Here is a 17,209-nt window from a genome sequence, read left to right as displayed (position 1 = left end):
GGTTTTTGTGTGAATAAGAGGTGGAGTTTATCGGTGTACTGTATTTGGATACATGTACAGAATGTACTGTTCTGGGCCACAACTGATTGTCTTGTGGTTTTTTGTGTTCCATAAATGGGCGTATTCTACTACCAATGCAAACCTCTGGGTCCTAAAGGTGTTATGTTTATGCTTTCAAGGTTGTTTTTGAGCTGATGTTATTTAGCATAGTTGGACATGATTCAGCAGTCAGTTCCTTAATTCGTTTACTTCTATGAGTTCTTATAAATATTACATAAAATTTGTATTTCCATACAGTATTCCAAAATATAAGAAATAGTTCAAATCACCTTTCAAAGACGATTCACTTAATTTCATCTATTTAATATAGCCCAAGGCCCTACAACGAAGCAGACAATGCAAATAGGATGCAAATACCTTGTAGGAACATTACAACATGCTCTTTACCCATACTTGTTTTCTGTTGTTTTCTTTGAGTTCCTCCTTTGCAGTACAGTCCGTCCCTCTCCAGATCTCACATGTTCTCGTTACGCATTTTTCTGGCTGCCATCCAAAACTTTTTTTCTTTTACTAGGGAGGACGTCAAGAATTTCTTCTCCAAGACAATGTTTACCTGAGAAAGATGTAGCTGTTTTAACCTTGACATTAATTTATTGCTAACATTCTGTGCCAGCTTAATAAAAATTATAGGCTACACGAATATGCAAAAAGAGTTGTTGTTGTTGTTGTTGTTGTTTTAATTCGGTCAGGATACTCAATATAAACAATGTGCATTAGTTTTGATATTTGCTCTTTTTTTCTAACCTACATGATTCATCGTCAGCATTAGATTGTCTTCTGGATGTCTAACAAGCCCGTTTGGCTGCATATCATGCAAAATCCTATTTTACACATCAATGTTGCACATCTGATTAATGTTGACCATCCTTCTGGCTGTCAGTGAATAACTGTCTTGCACTTACAAATGAAATCACTATGAAATTCAAGAAATAATCTTAATCTAAAAGATAGTGGCATGCTTTCATCAATACTGTTAACAGCAATTCTCCTCAACATTTTGGGAACATCAAACAGTAATGTAGTCAACATTTTGAGAACAGTGCTTTAAACCATTCTTCATTAGTCTAGGTTGTTCTGTTGCGGTGTGGGCAGGGTAGGCTACTCAAGAAAATATTTTTCAAATGTGAAAGGTATGATGTCATGTGTATCTGCAGCTCTGGAGTAGGCTAGGTTTTACACTTGTATACTCCATGTCTCCACACGGAAAAAAAAGCCCTAAACATTTACATTACGGATTATTGAATGTTTACATGTCTGGGCTTGTAGATTTTCGACAAAAATCACAGTGGGGTTCCCAAAACCCCCTTCTTTTTCTTTCTTTCGCTCTGTCACTCTTCTTTCTCCAGGCATGTTACTAGGCAAACACAGAATCGATGACGTACCTTAGATTCTGATTGGTTGGAAAGTAGAAACGTGGGCGTGTACTTCTACAGTCTGCATAAAGACTTGTTGTTGCAGCAGAGAAGCACAAAGAGCTGGAAAACGAAGCACTGAGAAGAAACAGTAGAGGGATCCGAATTAAACGTTAGTCACGGAAACACTACTATTGTTCTGAAAGCTCATCAAGCTGGAAACAGTTCTCCATTTACTTCTGTAAGTAGCCTACTTATGATTTATTTTATATTATAATATGTAGGCTATGTGTGGCTTGCCAGCTGGCAAACAAGCTGATGACATCTTGATGCAGTTTTACTGTATGCCCTCTTTAACAAAGGAGCTGGTTGGGCAGCAAAGTCTGACTGCAGCCAGAACCCCATTCATTTTAATATTGATTGCTTAATGTTTTAACGGTTTCAACTGTCTCCGTACATTCAAAATGTAGCATGTTTAGTTACTCTAACGAATGTCTATATTTATTTCAACAGACTCTAACTTGATGGTCCTTAGCAGCTAAAAATTAAACACTGGAGGTGGAAATGATGTCTACTCACTTCGCCACCACCAACGTCCCTGACAGTGCCAGCGCACCCCCGTCTCCTCTGGACAGCTCTCCTAGACGTCTTTCCTGGGGGAAACTAGTACAGCGATTGACCGAATTCAATACAGGAGCCAACAGCAGCATTGACTCCAGCTCTGTCAGTGGAAGCAGGAGCGACCTCTCAGACTCAGGTGAATACTAGCTTTAACTTCAGCAATTCTGCATAATTCTTTGTAGTTCTTCTGATAGCTTTTTGTTTTGGAATAGCTTCCCTGTCATAATTCCATTGGAGATGGGGTACTCATTTATCCTGTTTTTTCTATCTAGGATCTGATGTTTCTTCTGACATCTCTGCAACTGACGGGGACCTGTTTTACGACCCAATGGAGGAGACCCTTCTGAAAAACATTGTTGATCTCATTGCCCGAAGTCTGCGGGAAGCTAAGGACCATACCCTGAGGTGTTCCAAGCTGCTTATCCCAGAGAAGCTTCTAGAGCACATCGGCCGAGAGCTCCTCCACCTGGCAGCTAGTGAGCCTTGTGGCCTAAGGGGGGCGCTCATTGACTTGTGTGTGGAGCAGGGGAGTGAGTGCGAGAGTGTGGAGCAGATATCAGTGGACCCCTACCTTGTCCCCACTTTTCAGCTCACACTTGTTCTGAGGCTTGACTCTAGGGGACTGTGGCCTAAAATCCAAGGGCTTTTTGTTACCAAGTCTGCCTCCATTCCAGTAATGAGGCAAGCCATTAGATTAAGCACTGGCTTTAGAGTGATCAAAAAGAAACTGTATAGTTCCGAAGACTTGCTTATAGAAGAGTGCTAAGGAACCCAAAGAGACTTGTTTCCAAGCACTGGACATAATTCTTACTCAAGTAAATTTTCATTATACCATTCCAAGCTCCCAAATTAGCATTGGTATTGAAATCTACATACATAACCGTATGTTTTCTTCTTGACCGTAAAGACAAAGTTGTTAACATGTATTTGTTTTATTCTCTAATTGTACTGAAATGGAATGGGAGTAGAAGGTACTTTGGGGAAATGGTGGCCAACCACAAGTAATGGTTCAATCCAGACTCTTGAGTGTTATTGCAGCTTGGCAAATTGTGAACCACTGGGTTCAATATGTTTACCTCAGTTTCTTTTGTAATTAGATGTGGCAGCTAGCTTTATGGTAAATTTGTAAGACCATTGTGATGTTTTTGTTCGTCATTTTGCCATTCTTGTCAAGTGGCATTGCACACAATAGAATAGGGACAATTCTTACAGTTTTGATTGAAGAAAAATTAAGCCTAGGTTACGAAGTACTTCTATGTGCTCTTCAGAAGTGAAATGTTCCTTTTCTCCCATTTCAAACTGGCATATTCATCTGTGCATCATTATTTATTTGATATTCAAATATCCACCATGCACTTGTTTTTGTATGTTTATGTTGACTGCGTATAATAAATGATTTTTTATTAAGATTCAATGTTTCATCCTTTCTGTGGATGTTTTACACTTTGGTATTACTATGGGTGGACTGTGAAAGGTTTACTGGCTTATGGACAACCTAGTTTTTATTTATTCAACACGGAAAAGGATTGTCTGGCCAAGACTATCAACAAGCCAAAACAAATTTAAAACACATAGCAAAACACAGCAACCATATGATCCAGTGCCAATAAATGTGGGTAGGTGGCTGAGCGGTTAGGGAGTCGGGCTCTTAATCAGAAGGTTGTTGGTTCGATTCCCGTCCGTGCAAATAGACGTGGGCAAGGCACTTCACCCTACTTGCCTCAGGGAGAATGTCCCTGTACTTACTGCAAGTCGCTCTGGATAAGAGCGTCTGCTAAATGACTAAATGTAAATATAGCCACAATTAAAGGATTCACAATTTTAAAAGCACTGACAAGTAGGCCCTCCTCCAAAATGTTCGACATCTTTAAACACACCCAGTGCTACATGCTCTGGCATCTTTAGGTCAGATTTAAGAATTTCATGGAGCAGGAGCAGCAACCTCAAAAGCCTTTATACAGTGGAAACTGCCAACAAAGAGGTCCTGTGATTGTAAGCAGTATCTTTTTTACGTTTTTGTGTCATAAAAGGTAGGATGGTGTCAAACCAAAAATAACTCAATTACACAAACACCAATGACAGAGACACCAGACAAGTCAAAGAGGGCCAGCCCCCACTCTACTGTACAGAACACAGTGATGAGTGAGCACTTCAGTGGAAGGGGAAGTTTTCCACCCATTTCCCAAAACAAGCACCCAGTTGTGCTCAAATGCCTCTGTATTTTGTTTTATCCAAGCAGACATGGTCCCTTCAGGGAAAAGGATGGCAAATGAGAACAAAGGCATTGTTCCAGTACTTGTAATATACACTTGCATAGCAACCTCTTGTGGTACAGGGAGGCACCTACAAGCCAATACCATTTGCGAACGTGCACAGAGCCATGTACATTGTTGGCTACTTCAATATCCAGCTATGTGCAACTGCCAACTGTGTTTGCTTTGCTCATCACGTATACAGAATGATGACTACAATACAGCATTTACGATGTTTATTTGATCACTTAAGAGTAAAAACATAGTATACATTTTGGACAAAAACTACTTACTTACTAGTGTTGTAATTAAACTGTATTCATTTTTCATAATAAAAACAAAAAAACATATTAAATAGAATCCTACAATAAACACTCTTCTCTTGCATGTTCACATACTTTCAATAGACAAATCAAAAATTATCTGTGCAAGCCAAAAGAGGTATATGCCTCATGAGTTTATGTACAGTAAATCCCTGCATAGTTACAAATATAATGTACACAATAAGTTGTATCAGCAAACAGTTCTCAGCTTCAATGAGTCTGCATCTTCACTGATATGATCCAATAAATAAATATAAAGCATTCTCAGTTTATCAATTGCTAATTTATGATAATGGTCACACTCCATATTACCAGTTTTATAGAGTTTCCAGATTATTTGTAACCTTTTTTCATCTACTCCAGTTAAAATCAAAAGTTAACAACAGTGATTTTCTAAATAGAGCCCAATTCCTCAGAATCTGGAGTTACCTTTGCCATTCAGATGACTTATTTAAAGTGTTTGGTCTGTATCAGGGTGTCATTTCCTTTCAACAACTCTCCTCTGCATCTTACCCTCTTCTCTACAATCTCAAGAATTGAGATTTGTCTATAGTTTTTTTTATGTCATCTGCATTGTTGTGAATTTGGTAAAGCGTTTCTATTTACAGCTAGTGAAGCTATTGTTTATTAAATTCTGTGAAAAGGAAAATATTTTTGTGGAAACATTGCTGTTCACATTACATTTTGGGATGCAAGACATGAGGACAAGATCAGAGGCAAACTGTTTAGGGAGCTTACCTATGCTTACAATAGGACATACTTTAACCATGTAAGGAAGTCGTGATCTCAGATAATCTTGAGCAACTTGGTGTGCCCATCTTCTGTGCTCTAAGGTACACCTCGTTGTCTCCAAAATATCGTGCTCTGTAGAGCAAGCCCTCTTCTGAAAGAGACAAACCAACAAGAAAGAAACATACTGTTATTTTTTATGTGCATTAAACTGTGGTTGTAGTAGGCATCAGAACAATTGTGAAAGAGATCCATCATTTACCGTACATGGCTGTAGAGGGAAACTGCTATTTTGGATTTTCTGTGTCATATCAAGTGTTACTCATGTCAAAACAGCATTACTAAACTATTCAAAACATACTGAGTGTGAATCTAAAGAATGAGTTTCTTTGAAATTATGAAATATAAATATAATACAAAATGATGATAATGACATATTTGCAATATCAAATCATACAAGGATAGGTTTGAGAGGGGTCTCAAAGCAAACATACTCTGTTGTTTCTCCTTCCAGCAGTTGTTTCGGAGGTTGGAGATATATTCATCTTCCACATTCCTCTCCACGTTCTTCAAATTAATTCCCTTGTTGTCCCTGGTAAAGTGATCGCCCACGTAATAGGGCACCCTGAGGGTCTCAGTCAGCCTCTTGTGTGTGTGACCTACTGACCTGTAGACAAGGAAAGAGAAACTTTATACTGGAGTTCACATGAATACAACATTGTGTCTCTTAGAAATAATAGTAGTTTGGCAGTAACAAGACAGTAACAGAGACTGACTTGTACAAACTGTTCACTTCACTGGTTAGCTTCTAACTAATACACTAACATATAATCACATTATGTAATAGCCTAATACTGATTACAGCACAATAGCATAAACATAGCATAAAACTACAGTATAGCATTGGTGCCAGAGAAAAACGCTACCAACGTTAAAACAGTGAGCAATGTTCCTTGGCTGATTTGACCTGTTATGCTACATCTTTATAACCATTATGCATGTCAGTTGTACGTCTTGTGAAAGAAGACACAGCTGAATTGCAATTAAATCGAGCGCTCCACATCTCCTTGATGTGTGTCTGAAGGTAAGGATTTCACTCACGGTCGAAAGCTGAGACTGTAGATGGGACTGGAGACCATTATCTGACTGAGGGCTGACACAATGACCAGGATGAGGATAGGCATAACCTGGATGAAGAGTGCAAAGCCTCCCTGCAAAACCCCATTAACCCACACCCCAACAAAAACTATCAAGACAACTGCAAGACGTGGATTGCAACTACCTGTAAACTAACTTCAAATCTTGGTTACTTTACACAATAAATGCCAATGAGAATCGTACATACGTCTTCCATATGATTACTTAACCTTTTATCTGATTTAACAACATAATGCAGTAGTAAATCTCAGTGTGACTCAGTGTTTCCCTCCGCTATGTAACATTTATACAAAGTTCCTGTTGCCAAACTTGCGAGCCCAACAATGAATACTTTGAATGAATGAACACGTAAAACTACAAACTCACATCTCTCTGTCGCTCTCTTCTCTCTGGTCTCTGAAAGCGCATTCTTCCGTTGCTGTATACATTGGCATTACCTTGAGAATTTCAAAGTAGTACCATAAAAAATCTGGGAAATGTTCAATAAAAGATCAAATGAAATTTTGACTTCACAGGTAAGACTCACTTGATGGGAAGCCACCACCAAAGAACATATTAAAGAGATCCTCGGGTGAAATATCTGCCTCAAAGTTCCCATTGGTTTGCCCTTGTCTCGACAGATTCTTTCTTTCCTCTCCACACTGATCATACTGTCTCCTTTTGTCAGAATGACTCAGAACAGCATATGCATTTCCAATGGCTGTAGAGAAAAAAAAAACAATTTAGTCTGGGAGGCTGGATGTTAATGGGTATAATAGTGGATAACATGAGTAGCTATTACCTTTAAATGCCTCTGTTGCACCAGGTGCTTGGTTTTTGTCTGGATGGAATTTTAATGCAAGTTTTCTGTATGACTTCTTCAGATCATCTTCAGAGGCATCTTTTTTAACTCCAAGAATTTCATAAAAGTCATTACATAGTTTTATTCTGCAGAAACAATGGGATAGGGTTAAGTGAATATGTGATGTTAAGGTGGGGCTGAGGCATAAGAGCATGAGTTCAGGATAACCCAGGGCTCAGGGTAATTCAGTAACAGCCCATTAAGCTGGTACTGAATTGTACACACCTCTTGACTGCATCCATTTGGTCTGAAGTATATGAAGGGGTATGTGAAGCCTTTTCTTCTTGAGATGTCCTCCCACCTTCCCCAAGCTTTGAGTGACGAGTACCTGTGCTTTCACTAGCTCCTGAGAGGTTACTTTCGCTTGGGGCAAATCCATTCTTTGCAATCAACTCCAGCAATGCTGAAACACGGTAGAACAAATTAAAGAAAACGAGGCAGTTTTAGTCAAAACCTACATTAACTGTATGACCGAGTCAGAAATATCCAGGCAGTGGGCTATCATAATGGCTGTCACGTATGGCCCCGGTTTTGGTGGCTGAGAATGATTGAGTGTGTGCAATTTGTAACATAATTAGTAACTATTAAACTGGCTGTGAACTACCTTGTTGACAACAATGTCAATATCATAAGTAACGTATAACCTATAACGTTAAAACGGGCATAACCAGCTATCTGGGATGCTGGTCTGGAGCAGACAACGCGTGCCCCAGGATATCCTCACTGCATAATGGTAATATCACATGCATGTCTAACTGCTCACCGTTAGCCTTTTCAGTCGGAAAAAGTCTCTGTCCCTTCTCTAGAAATCGCTGGGCTTTTTTAGGTTGGTTATTTGTTAAGGCAGTGATTGCAATGTCAATGCAGCGTTCTGCCTCATCCCTGTTTACTTCCATTGCAGCAGGTCCAAGCATGATTTATGGTGGTTTTCGTTTGAGACGCCCGGGCTGGTCCACGGTACCCACCCGTTGCCTTAAATTTTCGGTGACTACCCAACCCGTAAGAAAAATAAACCTGACAAAAAGACAAGCCCCATGTCAAAATCTGACATGTAATTCCAGTTGTTTTCTTTGAGAAATGTCTGAGGAATTTACCTTTCCTTTCACAAATAGTAGCAGGTTGCTCCGCCAACGGCATGGCCTGGTATTTTAACCAAATGTCCGTTTTGGGCGCTTTTTGATGACGCGAGGAGAGGATGCGATGTGAGATATGTGGATTCTAAGTTATGTCATAGCCTGTTTAAGGATATATTAGAAATTCTCTGGTTATGTGGAACCCTGTATATCCCTGTAAGACCCCTTGTTGTAATATTACAACGTCACCTTTAGTTGTCCAAAAAACACATTTTCCCCAATTTTGTTGTTGTTTAAAGACCAAATTTTCATAGCCTTATAGGTCTTTCTTAGGTCTTATTGTATTGCCTTGCAATGCCATTGGATACTAAATGTGTATAACTTTCCTGGAAGCGAATCTCCTTGTTTCATTGGACTGGATATTTCAACATTAAAGTAAGTGAATTCCATGAAATGCTTTTTTGGGTGATTGTTAGAATACGTAGTTCATGTAAATACTAAGTTATTGTGGAATTCATGCATCACATTTGATTTTCAGCTTGTTTTGTCTTTGTTGTAATTTTACAACGTTGTGACCCAACGTTATAAAATGGTAGGTAAAATAGCAATTGCACCTTGCACTCTACATGGAGACAATACACCTGTACAATGTTAAGATACAGGATAAATACCCACAGAAATATAACGTATTTGTTGATTCACACTTTACAAATGGGTCATTTGTTATAATTTTCAGTTTGGACCAGATTTGACGATTTCTAAATCAATGTTATTTCTCTGTTAGAAGTTAAATATAGTCAACTGTTTTTTTAAATCTGGATTTTGCTTGTTTGCCCAAATATGCTTGTTGCACAAGGTAGATACTTTTTATGGAATGCTTTGGAGGATGGTTGTTCAGGGACAAGTGTAAATGTTTTGGAATGTGGGGGTTGCATGTATGGTGCATTGTTCAGGGACCAGTGTGAATGGTCTGCAATATGGGGTGTAAGAGATCTGGGGGGGTTGTATCTTCCTTTTAGAACGTTAAGTAGAAAGCACATTAGGATAGCCAGACAGTATTGTGTGCCTTCAGTGGAATGTATTGCATGAATAAGATTCATTTGCATTGGAATTAGGTATACTTGAACATACTCTAACTATTATTTCCATTTCAGAATGACACCATCAAGGACAGTTTACTTCAGTATGCATGATGTCATTGATGCTATCCAAAATGTAGAAAGTGATGTTGACATGGAATCAGATACCAGTGATTCGAGTGATGAGCAGGTGGTTGAAGATGTTGAGGAAGTGGATAAAGAGAATCAGAGACCCACTGATTGTCCAACTAGTGATGATGATGGTAAGGACATAGCAAATCAACACAAGCCAACCAAACCACAACATATGCGCTGTCAAGTGGTATGACAACAGGGCAGTCACACTTGTGTCATCCTTTGCTGTGATTGATCCTGTGCGAAAGATTCAACGCTGGAACAAAGCCACCAAATCTTACATTGAAGTTTAGAGACCTCATATTGTGGGAGCATACAACAAATACATGGGCGGTGTATTTGCTGGACTCATTTGGAGCCAAATACAAGTTCCTCATGAAATTGCGCCGCTGCTAGTTACATCTTCTGGCACACTATTATCATTGCTGTGATTAATGCCTGTCTCCTCCACAAACGGGACTGCAAGGCTCTCAATATTCCCAAGAAAAATATGTTGAACAGGAGACTGTTTCAGGCGCAACTAGCTTCCTCTCTCATCCTGACAAACACAGCTGTCAACACACCAAGGAGAGGGCGGCCATCTTCAGCCAGTGGGAGCCCTTTGACATCGACAACTGTGACACCTCAGAGACCTGTGAGCATGTGAACCACCAACAGATGTGCGCAGGGACATGGTCGCAGATTTCCGATGAAGACAACGAGTGGACGCTTGCAGACACTGCATAAAAGGATATTCTAATACGCTTTGCAGAAAGTGCAATCTCCGTCTCTGCTTTTCAGAGGAAAGGAACTGCCATTGCACGTGAACAATGGACCCCGGGGTCTTTGAAGTTTTCATTCAGTTTTTATAGTATTTATCCAGTTTTTTTTTCTCATATATTCTGATTCATCAAAATATGACTGTTGGTTGATTATTATTAATGAAATGTACTGTTACAGTGCTATGTAAGCAATCCACACTCCAAATTAACCATTAGTTGTTTTGTGTATTTTTTCTGACAGTTTGAGAGCAAATGCTGAAATTCTGCTCCCAACTAGGCCCAATGTTGCATTATTACAACGTTTCCCTAAAAACGTACAAAACATATTTTTTGAATGAATCCTTCTTTATATTCATCAGAAGACTCTTACAACATCATCTGACAAAAAATAAAATAATTGACACTATTTTTATGTTTGGATCTTACAGGGATATAAGTTAAAAGGAAAAAAAAAAGGAAAAGGAAAGTTTCAGTAGATAGCTCTACGAGTTCAGTGAAAAATATGATATACAAACAGTATTCACTATATGGACAATAACAGTTTGTGGACACATTTATTTCACATTTAATATTTAATTTAATTTCTGTATGAACCTCGGAACAGTGCAGGGGTCATTATAAAGGGCCTCTTACAAAATTGTTGCCACAAAGTTTTAATCAGAATAGTAAAATTATACTTGAGCAATAATATTTCTACCTGTTGGAACCTAACTCTATGGTTGGAACTAACGGCACTATAACCCTCATATAAGACCCCATTGTTAATTGGCTTAATAGACCAATTATCACCCTACGTCACACAACTGTCAAGCAGTCTCAACTGCGCATGTGGGCTGCAAAAGACGAACTTCTCCCCGTTCTATTACTCTTGAAGTGTCTTTCAGGTCATCATATATCTCTGGCCACTAAATTGCAGGGCTTGATATTAACTTTTTGAGGCTCTTGGCCTTTGGACAAATACATTTACGTTCACTTGTCTGCACAAAAGTCACTTGACCCCGATACACTTAGATAGCCTGTCCAAGTGATCGGGCAAAACTAGCCTGGCTAACGGAGGTCGCTTTCTCAGGCAAATGACGAATGAAACAGACAGGTTAAAGAAATCCGAGATTCTGGCTATCTTCACCAGACTCGTATCTACATTAGGCAGTCCTCCCTGACGTTTCTGGTGTAGAATGGAGTGAAATACAACATTGTGCACACTGCCAGTGAGCGAGTCTGACTGAGGCTAACGTCAAAACAGTGTAACTGGGATGTAGTCTCACTCAGATTGCCAGTTTAAACAAATCAGAAAAATAATCGGACCAGCTGACTAAAAGCAGAATTCCCATATCTCTTGAAAGACGTTTTAAATGTAGAATTGACTGTAAAAGTGTAAAATTATGAACTTTGTGACATGACGTGAAGACATGGTTGCCGCTCGACTATGCGGTCTGTACCGGGCGACATTCTCACTCAAATTTCAAGATTTTCGTGACCCAAATCAAAATTCTGATGCGACAGATCATTGGGTAATCGCTTTCTCTCCTAGAGGCATGTCATCCTCGACGCTTTTGGTCTTTTTAAACCTAACTATTTGTATTATCCGTGTGGTCCTTTTGCCATTTAAAATGCTATCCTTTCCCGGTTTTCTGCAGCCACGTTGCGCGCGCATCCCGATTGTTTACAAACAAATAATTGGTCTATAGTTTTGTGTAGAAAAACGTAATTGGCCTGCACAGACCACATGACCTAAACCATCAAGCACGTTTGGCATACCTTCCTGCTCTTTTGGCTGAATGGGCACAAATTCATACAGCCCCACTCAAAAATGTTGTGTACCTTTCCAGAAGAGTGGCTGCTGTTGTTATCATTTATTCTCTACTATGAGCTGTAGCTACTCTTTGTTGGTACAATTGGTCTAAATCCAATTAAAACCTATTATCTTTACTGTGTTTTGGGGAAATATAATAGCCTACACACTTTATTTAATGTTTCTTTTTTTTCTCATCACTAACCCAATGACGGCCGAGTAGCCTAGTGGAGCTTGGAGTGTGACATTCACCAGCATCTCGTGGAATTAATCATACAGGTGTGAGATTGTCTGCTTCTGGTCTGCTCATCAATAAAGATTTTAGTTGTAGCTGAACTATTTTTAAACAAATGGAAACTCTTAAAATGTTAATTTGACATTTTCATTCCCGGTCACACACTTACATTTTTTTAAGCTCTTTAATATTTATTATGCAATTAGCCTACGCATGGAAAATGTGCGTATGGCACGAACAAAAATTGCTAAATGAATTATGTCACGAACAAAACAGCAGATAGGAGGATGGCCAATGAGATGTCATGAGTAAGGTGGTATCAAACATCTCGTCCAATAAAAGGCCTTCAAATTCGCTCGTTACTTCTGGAGACAGTAAATGCGAATGGTGTCCCTGTCAATGGTGAACTGCATCTGCAAGAACGCTGCAAGTAAGATAGTGACCGACATAGCCTAGTTGTTGTTTACAGTTTATTTATATTTGGTCTCATCCGTATCTGCGGGTATTCAGTCCGCATTTTGGTAAGTACATTAGCTATTTATTCTAAATTAAGAAAAGTAGGCCATAGATAGTGTACTGCGCCAGCTGTCAGCATCCGCCAGCTGGGGTTTGCTAGCGAGGTTGCGTTGAATGGGGTTAAGCGAGTTAGCGAATAGCAATACCGACGTTTTCATGGCGTTGCTATACCATGCCTAGGAAATAAGATGGCCAGCGAATGCATTGAAGTAGAGTGAAATGCAGTCAACATAAATAATCACGTGCGTGCATATTTGCAAATGTTTTCTTCATTCTGAGTTGCTATGGATAATGAATGACTTAATGCATTTTTCAGATCATCTTTGCACATTCACGACGAGAATGACTGAGACTGAGTCAGAGAACCCAGGAGCGAGACAGAGGAAAGGAGATGCCCCCTCAGAAAATCTGAAAACGAGGGACGATGCTTTTGACGACACTTACAAAGAAAAGGAAGGCCCTAAACCCCCGACGACAATCGTTTGGAAAAATGTCATATTAATGACTTTGTTGCACGTAGGTGCTCTTTATGGGGGTTTCCTTATTCCATCAGCATCGCCTTTGACCTTGGTTTGGTGTGAGTACAGAATAACATATTAAACGATTTAAAATGAGATGAAAGTACCATATGGAAAGGAGTTTAAAATGGCATTTATTTTTTATGGCGTAGTTTAATTTCACCATGGAGGGGCACAGCTGTATGTCATTTGTTGCCATGCTGGAGGCTGCCTACTTACTTTCCTCCCCTGCTGGTGAATTATATGGTTGCCATCTCTGACTTTTTCTAGTCTCCACCCTGGTTTTCTAGAACCTGCTGTTGTAACTAGGCTAGATGTTGTAGAATTTGCAGTAGTTGCTATTGTATAATAATCTAATACAAAACCTATGTTGTATATGATGCACTTTCAAGATGCAGTATGCCTTGTTATCTAAAGCTATTTCTTTTGTTGTGTAATTATTTGTAACATGGTCGATGCATGGCATGGACTTGCTATGGAAACAAATGTAACGATTGTTTGGTTTCTCCCTTCGACAGCTTTCTTTTGCTTTATAGTTAGTGCTTTAGGAGTAACTGCAGGTGCTCATCGACTATGGAGTCACAGGTCCTACAAGGCTTCACTACCTTTAAAAATCTTCCTTGCCACTGCTAACTCAATGTCCTTTCAAGTAAGCAAACATTCAGATGCCTTTAGTCAAACACAAGATGAAAGAAGAATAACAGTGGTGAAACATGTTGAGGTTCTGAGATATTTTGTCTTGTTTCAACAGAATGATATTTATGAGTGGGCTCGAGACCATAGAGTTCACCACAAATATTCGGAGACAGATGCGGATCCCCACAATGCCATCCGAGGCTTCTTCTTTTCTCACATTGGTTGGCTCCTGGTGCGGAAACACCCGGACGTCATTGAAAAAGGGCGCAAGTTGGAGCTCAGCGACCTGAAGGCTGACAAAGTTGTAATGTTTCAAAGGAAGTATGTACTCCTGGTCTATAACTGTTAAAGCTTTCTTCACCCCATTTCTAGCCTCAAACTGATGATGCTTTTTTCAGATGTCAGTTTACCGTTTCAATCCTGTTTGGGGAAAAAAAGAAAGAAAAGAGTGACAAAACATAATGTTGCTGTTTTACAATGCAAATGACTGGACTTTCCCATAGTGGAATGATACTGATGAGACTTGTCTTTATTGTCTCCTGTAGGTACTACAAGCTGTCTGTGCTACTCATGTGCTTCTTCATCCCCATGTTTGTGCCTTGGTACCTGTGGGGGGAGACCCTCTGGGTGGGGTACTTCATCCCTGCTTTGCTGAGGTACACCTTGGTGCTCAACGCCACCTGGCTAGTCAACAGTGCTGCTCACCTGTGGGGGAATAGGCCCTACGACCACAACATCAACCCCAGAGAGAACAAGTTTGTCACTTTCAGTGCCATAGGTATGTAAAAATAAATAAATGCAAATTCACTCACGTTTCTGCTTTTCTGTTACTTTGGACAGATAAAACAACTTTCTCCTGCTCTCCAGGTGAAGGATTTCATAACTATCACCACACGTTCCCATATGACTATGCAACAAGTGAGTTTGGCTGCAAGTTAAACCTTACCACTTGTTTCATCGACTTCATGTGTTTCCTGGGCCTGGCCAAGGAATGCAAGAAGGTGTCCAAGGAAGTGGTGTCGGCCCGAGTCCAGCGCACGGGTGACGGAAGCAATAGGAATGGCTAAGAGAACTGCTGTGAAATTGAAAAAGAAACAAGATTAAACCAATGACACGTATAGTGTAATTTAACTATCATGTAGCTAGTCACGGTGGCGTACTCCTTTTTGAGCTATACATTTTCATAGTTCTGAAGTTGAATGTTAGCCTCTGAGGGGACTTGGACCATTTAACTTTTTGGTTCTTTTCAGCTGCAGTCATATGAATAGGCCCGGAAGGTAAAGTCACATCTTTTTGTCCGAAGCGCCTAGTGTAGTAATCACTCCAGCTTTTCTTTACTGGTTGGATCATGGTCTCATGAACTGAAATAGCTCAAATGTCAATAGTGCCCCAGTGCGGTAAAGGCAATGATTGGACAAATGTTCACGTCTTTAGGACTGCAGTGAAAGAAATGGTTACTTATTTTCTATTGTTATCAGCGGTCAATGGTTGCTTATTATTAATAAAGAACAGCACTGAAACATGTAAACCATGTTCCATTTAATTGGATATATTGTATGGTATCTATTTCAATGCCATTGCCTTTGTTTTTCTTCAACATTGTTACAGTTTACAGCAAAGTGTTTACAGTAAACATGTTCTCTTTGTGGTTGTAACTATAGAGGGCGTTTTAGTACGTAAACTGCCAAAATTACTGAATTACTATCATGAGTGACAAAAAGGGTGTGGTGAGATACAAATGGGGAAAAAGAGAACTACAAGTCTTTAAACCTAGGATAACCTGTAACTGGTCCAGTTGGATTTGGGTAAATGGCAAAAAAAAATCTAATGTCAGATATTCTAAGGTATGGTATGTGCTCTAGCATCACAAATTTACTTAGAACTATTTAAATGGGAAAATATTCAATTCTATGTAACAATGGGGCTTTCAATGAGATGATTGCCATCCTTTTTTCTACAGCATACTGGCACAAGAGAACAAAAAAAACTTTTAAAAAAAATCAAGTAATCTTTCTGTTAAGGAATTTAATCAGCCAAATTTACTATGTATCAAGAGTAAACTATTGTCTTAAATTATGTGAACTGCCATTTGGTGTATTTCTTCCATACCTTTAAACATAGCATGGAAATGTGATTGATTTCTTGTTTTTTGGTGACGTTTCCAGAATGTGCCAATGGTTGGACCTTTTACAGCCTTGCCATCAACCATTTAGACATTGTAGCTAAATTTTGCTTTTCTCATTCTGCAATATTGTACAGGTTATTCGGTGTGGCCTTTGTCATTTTTCATGACAATTTTGGCTTTTCTCTCACTGCTAATTTGTTATTTTCTTGTGAAAAATATAGTTACAGCATGGAGAAGACCACATTATGCCATAAAGCATTGAGTTGTTTCACAGTACATTTATCAAGATTGTTCAAGGTCAATTCTGGTTGTATGTGAATTGAAATTGATTCTCTGTGTTTGTGTTTATTATTAGTATTTATGGTTTATTTACAAAAACAAATCCTTGCATTTTGGAACTTATTACTGATCTTGCACATTCTGTGGATGGGCCATTAAAGAGAAGCCTTTTACTTGTCTAAGGATGAACAAACACCCAACTAAGTCAGGATACAACTACCCAATGCCTTATGACTTGCATCCATTCCTGATCCTGTGACAGAGTACCATCAATATGTGAAAAGAATTAGGAAAGATCAATGACAATTCATTGAATGCCAGATTATCCCTTATTTAGATATGTACGTTCCCCATTTTCAATTAAATGTTAATGAGAGGTGCAATCAAGGTTTGAGAAAGCATGTGGACAGTTTACATGTCTACAGCATCTTAAAGTGCTTGTTGAACAAAAATACCCAAAATTTGGCCATAATACTACAAGCCATGCATATATTACCCTTGTTGTTTTCAACTATCCGAAACAGTATTTGTTTTGTCAAGTTCTGGGGAGTAAAAGGCCGTTCTTCTGTTCTGATAAATGTCCAATATTAAATATTTTCTGAAGTAAAATTCAGAGATATTTTCAATGAACTTGTAATAAATATATTTGTTGCTGAAACTTGTCTAGACTAGTTTTTGTTCTGATTTAAATAGTTACAACTCTAAACAAAAAGTCATATCTACT

The 17,209-nt window shown here is 39.1% G+C and overlaps 3 protein-coding genes across 6 annotated transcripts; 2 read left to right on the top strand and 1 right to left on the bottom strand.

The window, feature by feature from the left end:
• The first annotated feature begins 1,511 nt into the window (after positions 1-1,511).
• Positions 1,512-3,442, top strand: ddit4 (DNA-damage-inducible transcript 4). The gene is made up of 3 exons (XM_047031843.1): positions 1,512-1,653; positions 1,926-2,169; positions 2,306-3,442. Exons 2-3 carry the CDS (start codon positions 1,977-1,979, stop codon positions 2,797-2,799), a joined length of 687 nt encoding a protein of 228 aa, XP_046887799.1. The 5' UTR covers positions 1,512-1,653; positions 1,926-1,976; the 3' UTR covers positions 2,800-3,442.
• A 1,064-nt stretch (positions 3,443-4,506) lies between these two features.
• dnajb12b (DnaJ heat shock protein family (Hsp40) member B12b) lies at positions 4,507-8,496 on the bottom strand. 3 transcript variants are annotated; one of them, XM_047032923.1, is made up of 9 exons: positions 8,431-8,496; positions 8,100-8,350; positions 7,562-7,739; positions 7,277-7,422; positions 7,022-7,195; positions 6,862-6,932; positions 6,439-6,548; positions 5,832-6,004; positions 4,507-5,491 (listed from the first exon to the last, which is right to left on the bottom strand). In XM_047032923.1, the coding sequence occupies exons 2-9, from the start codon at positions 8,248-8,250 to the stop codon at positions 5,370-5,372; spliced, it is 1,125 nt and encodes a 374-aa protein (XP_046888879.1). In that variant the 5' UTR covers positions 8,251-8,350; positions 8,431-8,496; the 3' UTR covers positions 4,507-5,369. The 3 variants fall into 3 exon arrangements, with proteins under 3 accessions (XP_046888879.1, XP_046888880.1, XP_046888878.1); XM_047032924.1 differs by lacking the exon at positions 8,100-8,350 and having other exon boundaries at positions 8,431-8,493; XM_047032922.1 differs by lacking the exon at positions 8,431-8,496 and having other exon boundaries at positions 8,100-8,416.
• Positions 8,497-12,702: 4,206 nt separating this feature from the next.
• scd (stearoyl-CoA desaturase (delta-9-desaturase)) lies at positions 12,703-17,125 on the top strand. 2 transcript variants are annotated; one of them, XM_047032779.1, is made up of 6 exons: positions 12,703-12,932; positions 13,244-13,504; positions 13,964-14,094; positions 14,197-14,402; positions 14,627-14,859; positions 14,949-17,124. In XM_047032779.1, the coding sequence occupies exons 2-6, from the start codon at positions 13,270-13,272 to the stop codon at positions 15,146-15,148; spliced, it is 1,005 nt and encodes a 334-aa protein (XP_046888735.1). In that variant the 5' UTR covers positions 12,703-12,932; positions 13,244-13,269; the 3' UTR covers positions 15,149-17,124. The 2 variants fall into 2 exon arrangements, with proteins under 2 accessions (XP_046888735.1, XP_046888736.1); XM_047032780.1 differs by lacking the exon at positions 12,703-12,932 and adding an exon at positions 13,042-13,169 and having other exon boundaries at positions 14,949-17,125.
• The last annotated feature ends 84 nt before the right edge of the window (positions 17,126-17,209 follow it).

The sequence above is a fragment of the Hypomesus transpacificus genome, chromosome 13 (genome assembly GCF_021917145.1).
Source record: "Hypomesus transpacificus isolate Combined female chromosome 13, fHypTra1, whole genome shotgun sequence".
Classification (NCBI taxonomy): Eukaryota; Metazoa; Chordata; class Actinopteri; order Osmeriformes; family Osmeridae; genus Hypomesus; species Hypomesus transpacificus.
The sequence above is the reverse complement of the archived record's forward strand: the minus strand, read 5'-3'. Positions and strand labels throughout refer to the sequence as shown.